This window comes from Scaptodrosophila lebanonensis, unplaced genomic scaffold (genome assembly GCF_003285725.1).
Source record: "Scaptodrosophila lebanonensis strain 11010-0011.00,11010-0021.00 unplaced genomic scaffold, SlebRS2 tig00000098-arrow-pilon, whole genome shotgun sequence".
Classification (NCBI taxonomy): domain Eukaryota; kingdom Metazoa; phylum Arthropoda; class Insecta; order Diptera; family Drosophilidae; genus Scaptodrosophila; species Scaptodrosophila lebanonensis.
Genome location: NW_022060568.1, coordinates 1,777,294 through 1,786,899, shown reverse-complemented (window position 1 = coordinate 1,786,899; position 9,606 = coordinate 1,777,294). Strand labels below are relative to the sequence as shown.

At 44.0% G+C, this 9,606-nt stretch overlaps 1 protein-coding gene across 1 annotated transcript; it reads right to left on the bottom strand.

Moving 5' to 3' along the window:
* Nucleotides 1–1,294: 1,294 nt before the first annotated feature.
* Nucleotides 1,295–5,303, bottom strand: LOC115627964 (transcription factor btd). Its single transcript, XM_030523858.1, has 5 exons — nucleotides 4,570–5,303; nucleotides 3,135–3,941; nucleotides 2,683–2,921; nucleotides 2,522–2,595; nucleotides 1,295–1,318 (listed from the first exon to the last, which is right to left on the bottom strand). The coding sequence occupies exons 1-5, from the start codon at nucleotides 5,301–5,303 to the stop codon at nucleotides 1,295–1,297; spliced, it is 1,878 nt and encodes a 625-aa protein (XP_030379718.1).
* Between the last annotated feature and the right edge of the window lie 4,303 nt (nucleotides 5,304–9,606).

Genomic DNA, 9,606 nt, shown 5'->3' with positions numbered 1-9,606 from the left:
CGCTTACTTGCTTGCCACACGGTGTGCTGGTTCTTCATCTGTACTACATACTTGTATATCCATCCATACGGATCGTATGTCCAGAGATTGCTGCTTACCCATAGCCAGACCCTATGGCCAGCCCTCTGATGGTCCACATCCAAACCCAAAGCCATAGCCAAAGCCACAATGATGCGCACACACAACTTTAGTTATAAATCAATCAGATTTTTTGGTATTTAGTATTCAAGCAGACACTGTAGCGAAAGGGAACTGTCCGAAAGGGGTGGGGAGTAATGCAGAGCTCAGTAGAGGAGTGGGGGGAGGGGGGAGGGGAGAAGAGTCATGTCGATGTTTTATTTTTTTCAGTTGTTTTTTTTTTCTGAGGGGCGTAGCATTTGGCCCGAAGCTGAAACAAAATGTTTTGCGGTCAATGCGGCGTATGATTAACGTGCGTGTGAAGCTGTTGGGCAGCCTTATCACACCTTACAGGTGAGGCTGGCCCAACTATTGGAGAAGAGCATCTCCAGTCGCAATCTTCTCCACTCTGCTAATGAAAATCGGTGCAGTGTGTGTGTGCAGAGTGTCAACCGCAACCAATGGGGAAAATCTAAATAAAAACAGGCGGCGATTCATGGGCTGGGCACGGCGCTCACTCAACTCGAAAATTGATTGATGGCACACACACACACACACACACACACACAAACTCACACACATAGAAGCACACGCACACTGGCATATGCATAAATCAATATTTTATATTGGCCATCGATCGTCGCAGGCGATTGCTTTGCAATCTTCGCGCCATCGCCACCGCAAATTCCCCAAACATGGCTGCATCTCTGGAAGGCTCTGCGACAACTTGCAGTTAATTATAAAACGAGGGGTGGCTCACAATTAAGCCAGAATGGTGACTGGGATCCGACCAGGCCAAGACGGGCCAGTCAATTAGCATTATAGATCTCTGAAGATAAGAGCCAATAAAGGAAAAACAAGCTCAGATTACTTTGCAACTGTTGGCCAGCTAGTTGGCTGAACGAATAATAATAACTTGCAGTACTCATTGGGACCAGAAACACCAGAAACTATCACAATTTGCTTTTCTATATTTTATTTGAGACTCATTTCAACTTTTTACGTTCCCTTCCCATGTGTCTAGCTTTGTTTTTAAATACCAGTAGCTCGAATGGAGAGGAACACCTGGTGACATCCTTGTTTACTATAATTCAAGATAATTCAAGAAATCGAAAGAAATTAGCAGACTTGTCAAGAAAAGAGAATATTTTGTTCTTGTTGTATTTGCAGAGAGAGTTCACTCTATTTCCAATAATTGTTCCTAAGTGGAAAATTGTTTCAAAGAATGTTACACATGAGATATTTTCGGTTTATTTTGTCCATTTTTAACTGGGAAATGGGTATACTAGTTTAGTCTAGCACACAGAAGAAGTCGTGACAGAGAGTATTCATGTATTTTCCTTCCAGATCAGTATGACAAGAAGAGTCGATATGCATAGCAATGTCTGTCTGTATGAACGCTAGAATCTCGGAAACTATAAGAGCTACAGTAACCAGACTTGGTATCCAGATTTTCCAAATTTTAATCGGTACACCCCCCCTTGTCTGCTTTCAAAAAAAGGTTTTGAAACACAAAAAGATTTCAAACTTGTTTCCTTTCCAATTTTGTGTATCATTTAATATAGTTTTCCTTTTTTTGTACTCCTTTTTCGAAATTCGATTTCGAGTTTCAAATCCACATAAATATTGAATCCCACCCATTAGAAGAAGACTGCTAGATTAGTGTTTTCAATATATTTTGGTTTTTATTATAGTTTTTTTGTTGTGGTGTGTATTTTTGCGCACTTTCCTGTGCACATCATTTATCTTATAGACAATTAACAAATATTACGACTCTTTCGATATATATTACAACTATAGTCGAGAGGGATATATTTATATATATGTATACAGTATAGTTATATATTGTTAATATGTTATATACATACATGCAAAAAAAAATGCTTGACTATGCTTATTTTGTATCTTAGATTATTGAAAAAAAAAAATTGAAAAAAAATGTGTTTTTTTTTTTGTTTTGTTATACTATACTTATACCTATAACTTTTTTTCGATTTTGTTTTTGTGCTTGGTTTTTCTTCTTATTCTTCTTCTTCTTCGGGTTACTTCAGCTCCTTCTGCTTTACTTAACAACAACAATTAGCGACTAAGAAAACAAAACTAGAGAGGGGCATCGGTCTACGGTTAGGATTGATTAGAATGCTTCTTTATATAGAATGATATAAGTATGTGTGTGTATACTATATACTTTTCGTTATATATATAAAAGCCGTGTTATATGGCGGTTTCAACCGAGCGCAACAAGAAAAAAAAACTCATTTGTTCATAATGAATAACAACAACAAGAACAAGAATTTGGAGACGCCGCCTAGGCGGTGGCATGCGGATGCTGATATGCCGCCGCCGCAGCCCACGCATTATGCGCATGATGATGATGATGGTGGTGGTGATGGAAGGCGGCTGCCGCTGCCGACGAGGCTCCGTAGCCGGCGCTCGGAGCGAAGTCCGCATAGTTGGCATACTCGGATTTCATGTGACCGATGAGGCCCGAGTAGCCACCAGCACCACCGCCGACATTGACATTGACATTGAGGGTGCCGTTGGCGTTGGAGGCGCCACAGCTGTTGCTGTTGCTGCCACTATCGCTGGCCCCACTGGCCAACCCGGACATGGTGAGTCCATATTCGGCGGCCAGATGCGATTCGCTCTGCATGGCCAGTGCTGCGTAATGATGCTGCTGGTGCTGATGGTGCGCCGCAGCGGCAGCAACAGCCGCTGCCGAGCTTGAAATCGAAATGGAACTGGATGCGGATGCGGATGCAGCGCTCGAGGATTGTATGCCAGAGTTGTTGTTACTGCTGCTGCTGGTGTTGCCGTTGCTGCTGTTGGCTGAGGTAGTTTGCTGGTTGCTGCTGCTGTTGCTGCTACTGCTGGCGCTGCCGTTGCTGCTGCTGTTGCCAGCGCCTGCGGACGAGGCTGACGACGACGACGACGATTGCTGCTGCTGTTCAATGGCACTACGTTGACTGTTCCACAGCTCCAAGGTGGGCTGTTGTTGCTGCTGCTGCTGCTGTTGCTGCTGTTGCTGCTGCTGACCGGCATATCCGGCTGCCGATGTTTGATGTTGCGGCTGGAAGAGCGCGCTGCTCTGCTGATAGAGATTGCTGTAGGGATGAGCGTAACCGGCAATCGGCACCTCCGGCTGTTCCGTCTTAAACTGCAGCGGGGCAGCAATGCTGGTGGGCGTGGCATCCGTCTTTGGCGCCTTCTTGCCGCCCTTCTCGGCCGCAACTGCTGCCTTCTCCTGCTTAATGGCCGCAGCCTGCTCCTTGGCCTCGGCGGCCAATGCCTTCTTGCTCTTCTTATCCTTGAAATGTGTCTTCTTGTGCTTGCTCAAATGGTCGCTGCGCGAGAATTTCTTGGAGCAAATGGGGCACGCATAGGGACGGTAATTAGTGTGAGTGCGTCCATGACGCTGCAGCTCGTCGGAGCGTGAGAAGCGCTTGCCACAGGTGAGGCACAAGAAGGGCCGTTCCCCAGTGTGCCAACGCAGATGCGTCTTCAGATGCGAGGCCTTGCCGTAGAGGCGCTCACAGCCCGGTATGTGGCAGATATGCTGCTTGCGGCCACGCTCATCCGGACCCACAATCGGTGGCAGGCCGCTCATCTCGTTGGTGCAGTTGGGGCACGTGCAGCGCACCGAACGCCGTTGCAGTTGCGTCTGAAATGCGATGTCATCGAAATTGAAGCTGGGATAGCTCTGCGAGGACCACGGCTGGTACAGACGATCCTGGGAGAACCAGCCGGCGGCCGCAGCCGACGCAGACATGCCCACGGCATTCCCATAATAATCCGAGGCATACTGTGCGTAAGGAAATTGGGTTCTAAAAACGGGAAGGAACAGAAGAAAAACGTACAACTATGAGTGGGCTGATGGATTGATTTATAAAAAAAAAACTAATGAGGTATGCTCCGAAAAAGGGTTTTAGTTCTCAAAACTAGGATTCTTTTACATCAAAAAATGCTCAAACAAATTTCAGCAACTCTCACTGATTCTACGATAGTAGAAGACTAAATGTCAATAATATTCTTAACGCGAACACAGATTTTTGCAAATTTTCAAAAATATTCATAATTTCAGAAATCTTTTCAGCTTTTACTTCGACTTTTTGTTCAGCGTAAAATCAAAATACAAGAAAGTTAGTTTCCAACCTCGGTCAAAATAATTCGAATAGAACTTTTGAAATTACATTTTAGAAATCATGTTCCAGCATCTGTCTATGCAAACAATTTCAGATTTTCTATTTCTTCTTAAAGATCTCAAGAGCAGTTTGAATACGATTTCAGATTTATTTTCAAATGGAAAACCCTCTGAGCAACAATAGGCATTACAAGAGAACTAGAGATCTTTTCTTTCTGATTTAGAATGCATTCTGGTTAATGATTAATTTATTCAATTTACCGAGCTAAGATAAATAATGGAAACAATAGAGGAATGGAGCAGACACTTACCTTGTGGGCAGGGCCGTGTAGGCAGCGGCGGTGTTCCAACCATAGGCGGCACTGGCGACTGCTGCTGCACCCAAGTCAGCGGCGGCGGCGGCTGCTGCTGCGGCGGCCGCAGCTGCAGAGGATGCGGACGAGGAGCCGGAGCTGGCTGGTGTGCCACTGCTGGGAGTGCTGGCCGTCGGTGAGATGGCGTGGTGAGCGGCCACAGCCGCTGCTGGCGGACTGGCGCTGATGGAGGCGAAGGATTGGGCCGGCGAGGGGAATATGCTCGGCGATACGGAGGCCGATGAGGGAGCCGATTGTATGCTGGAGTTGGGGGACACGGTGCCTGTGGATGATGCCTGTGGCGGATATTGCATTTCCATTTTCAGGGCTGTGCAGGAAGCAGGCGGCAATTTGCTGCTGATGGTGCTGCTGCTGCTGCTGCTGCTATTAATGTTGCTGCTTCCGTATAGTGCCAAAGGCGAGGAGGAGGTGGAGCAGCTCGAGGATGCTGCTGTGGAGGCCGACAGCAGTGTGGCGCTAATGAAATCATGATGTGGCTGATGGTGCGGGTGCAGGTGGGGGTGGGGTTGTGAATGCGACTGCAATTGCTGCTGCTGTTGCTGTTGTTGCTGCTGCTGTTGCTGCTGTTGTTGTTGCTGCTGCTGCTGCTGCTGGTGTTGCTGCTGTTGTTGTTGTTGCAATTGCTGCTGATGCGCATAGGGATTCAAATAATTGCAGGCGGCGTCAATCATTTTGGCAATTTGTAAGCGTGCGCCTCACTTTGATTAATAGTTGTTGCTGTGTTTTTGTTATTTAATGCTCGTTGTTGTTGTTGTTGCTGTTGTTGCCCTGCAATTGCTGTTATTGTTGCTGCTCTTGTTGAAGCTGTTGCTGTTGCTGTTGCCACTTCTCAGCAATTTTCACACATTGCGCGTTTATTGATTTAGTTTGCTTTTGATTATGGTTATTAAACCACTTACTGCTGCTGCTGCTGCTGTTGTTGCTGTTGTTGCCGTTGTTGCTGTTATTGTAATGATGGCACGCTTTTTAGTTTAATATGCGCTTTTATAATTATAGTCTATCAAATGCGCCTCGCGGGCAAGTACAAGAATGGAATACAACAACAACCACACAAAAAAAATTCTGATGATTATTGTACAAAAGTTCGCGAACGCACGCACCAAAAATTGTTGCTGTTGCTGATGTTGCTGTTGTTGTTTTGTTGTTGTTTTCGTTTTTGTTTTATAATTACGATGCACGGCGTGGCCAACAACACATGCAACACACAAGCACACACACAAACACTAGCTTGTGCATGCACACACACACACACACACGCACGCACACACACTCAGAGAGAGGCAGGAAAATGTTGCCAACGAATGTTGCTACCGTTGTCAATAATTTGCACAGTGGCACAAACTTGTACAAAAAAATAAAGTGTGTAAGTATATATAATTCCGACGCTGCAAGGCTGCCTTGTCGGGCTGTTCGTTGTTGCTGTTGCTCTTGCTGTTTTCGTTGTCGTGGTCGCAGTGCTCGTTGTTTTCTTAGGAGCGGGCAGGGCGCGCGGGCAGAGTTCGGTTATTCGGTCTCGGTCGCTGCGCTCGAGGTACAACCACCGGTAATTATCGTTGTCGACTGAATTCCAAAACGCAGCGAGAGAGTCTAACAACGTACAAAACGAATCACTGATGACGGCGTCGGCAGCGCTGCAGCCTCTGTGTGTGCGTGTGCGTGTGTGTATGTGGCCATGTATTGTTGCTGCTGCTGCTGCTGCTGTTGGTCGCTCTCTGTGTGTGTGCATGGGTGTTTGTGTGTGTGTGTGTGCGCGCCAGCTAGACAGCTAGCTAGTGCTGAGCTACTCTAACATTGTGATTGTTATGGCCATAACTGTGGCTATTGTTGTTGTTGCTGCAGCCGCAACCACTGCTGCCGGCATTATTGTTGTTGGCTGTCTTCACGACTCTTGCTGGTGGTGGTAACAGCTCTCTCCATCTCACTCGCACACAAACTCACACTCGGCTTATTGTTGTTACCACTGCTGCTGCTGCTGCTGCTTCTGCTTCTGCTCCTTCTACTGTGTAGTGCTGTTGGGCCTCTGCGCCTGCAGGCGTTTTGTTTTAATTTCTATGTGTGGGTTTGTGTGTCAAAGCAGCAATTGGGTGAGCATTACTTTTGGTTCTTCACACACATACAGTCCTTCTGCATGTACACATCTACATATGTATATGTGTGTTGCGGTGTTGTCTTTTGGGATTAGCTGACGGCTATTTAGTCCAAAGTCCAACAAATTTAAAAGGACACCTTTAATTCCCAAGGTGGCCAAATGAAAGCACTTAGCACCTTCAACTAATACGCAATAGGCTATTTACTAATTTAATAGCAAACTAACTTATAGCGGCAACAGCATATGGGTTTCTACTTTTTTTAATTTGATAACATAGTTTGTAGATATGTACACACATACTTGTAAGAAATACTTGTTACAAGATACGTGTGCTTCCAATATTTATATTTTATGTATATCAATAGAAAATACAAATTGTGTTCTCTTAATGGAGGCCGAACGGTTTCCATAATTGGAGTTCGATTTTTAGAGCCTCCTTAACGGACTTGAAGTTATCTTTTCTGCTACTTTCGTAATCATGTTTCTTCACGTTCGATAAGCTTTTAAGCTTTGCTGGTTATTTGTTTAGTCTCCGATTCTGCCAACTTCGGCATAAAGTTTTCCCTCCGAAATCGTTGATGCTTTCCACGAAAGAAAATAGGATAGAATAAAAGATAAGACTCGAGAGACGCACAGTTAGTGCTTCATTTTGCACATTTCTCTATCTTGTATAATGTAAGAGAAGAAATGTTTCTTTAAAGTGCCAAAATTATGATATAAAAAAAATTTTTTTTTTTTTAGGAAAAGTTTGCATTCTTGTGTAAAATCGATTGAAAATGAAAGACACTTATTTTTCACTAAGTTTATCTCAAATGGAGGCTAAATTTAAAAAACATTTCACCACTTTAACTTACTTAGGTAACTCAATTAAAGTAAATTTTAAATGAGATGTTTTTATAAATAACCAAAAACTTCAATAAACTCAATAAAATACTTAGTATCCAAATCGCTAAATAATAGTGCTGTTTATAATAATTAGTAAATAAATGCACTTATTAATATCTTGTCTCGCCAATTTAATGATTTCGAGTGATGGACAGAGGTTTACAAATCGAACCATTTGATCCGGGCTACTTTAATAAAGTGAATTTATTTGGAAAACAATAATAATTTTATTTATTTTATGTCGACAAATATATACTATCGACAAAAATGTTTGCCATATAAAGTCGACCACACGTTCATTATTATGACGCACTATTTCGGCTTAAAATGGATCTGAGTTGGATTTGTTGAAGTTTTTTCATTGATCATATGCATAAGGTATTTTTTAAATGCATCGTGCATTATTTAATCAAAATGTTAATTTTAAGCAAGGAAAAAATATATTTATATGCATTAAACTAAACTTATTCTAATTGTATTTTCAAGGAAATAAATATGTTTATAATATTTGCACATTTTTAATCCCTCAAGAGCTCTCACACCTGCAAATAAAAGTAATCGAATAAGTAGAAAATGATAACAAATGTGGAAAATTCAAATAAATAAACGCTGCACCCCAAAAGCGTCAAAAGGTCTCGGAGCCAACAGCGCAGCAGACGCAGACGCAAACGCATAATTCAAATATCAATACAATAACAATAAAAACTAATAAATTTGTGGTCGCGGCCCAATGAAATAACTGTATTTAAAGGGGCGTTAACCAAACACCACACAGAGACGGTCGCAGCGACGGCGACGGTGGCGGCGATGACGACGACGACGACGCACAGACGATGGCGAAGGCAAAGGCGAAGGCAGTGACAGCAGCAGCAGCAGCAGCAACAACAACAACAACATCAACAACAATAGCAGCTGTAAGCGCGCTCGCTCTTTCTCACACAAACACACGCGCGCGCACAAAGCACGCACGCCCTAAGTGTGTGTATGTGTGTGAGAGTGTGCGTATAAATCACAGCAACAATGATGAGAACGGAAAAGGAGACGAGAAGACATTTCTCGCATCCTTTTGGATTGGATTTGGTTGCCGCCGTTGTTGTGGCTGCTCTTTTTATTTATTTGCATATGTACGCGCCTATATCCTCTATTCACGTTTTTCTTTTTATTAATTTTCTTATTGACTTTTAGGATCAGCTTTAGCCAAGCTTACAGCGACTGTAATGCAACGGTAGTTCGAATTATGCCGTCCTGCCACACCGCCCCTCTGCGCGCCCTTCTTGCTCTTTTCCGTTTGTCCTTGCCCTTGTCCTTGGCTTGTCAAACGCCTTCGGTGTTAATCAATTAATATGCTCCTTATCGCTTGGCTTTTTTCTCCCTCTCTCGCACAATTTTCCACTTACGCTCCTCTCCTGCTCTCCCACTCTCTCTCCCTCTCTTCTCTCTATTGGCACATGTTTGCGTTGTCTGTGCAGCGAAGCCAGCATTCAACAGCAACAACAACAGCAACACACATACGCCCATTGCATTTGTGTTCCTCCCCCTGCTCCTCCTACTTCTGGCTTCAGTCATCGCTTCACACCCCACCCCACCACATCCCACACCCACCTTCCCGCCCATTTTACACTACTAGGTCAACATTTTTTTTGTTGCCCCACCCACTAGATGGCAAAATATTGCGTTGGGCCATTTGTGTAATGTGGCTGCTTGCTCTTCATCCTCTTCCCCACCCACCCCCGATGATATTGCTGTATTGATGTGTAGATACATGTGTCGGTGTGTGTGTGTATGAGTGTGCGTGTGTGTGCGTGTGTGTGCGTGTGTGTGTGGCAGCCATGACCATGGCAATGAACTCCTTATTTTATGTTATTTTACACCGACAATTAGCATAAAGAAAGTGCTGGCGTCCATATCTAGTTCATACGTAGAACTTTGACCTTCAAATAAACTTTTTAAACCCATTCCAAGTTCCCTATTTGTAAGCCAGTCCCACTAGCACTCTACCT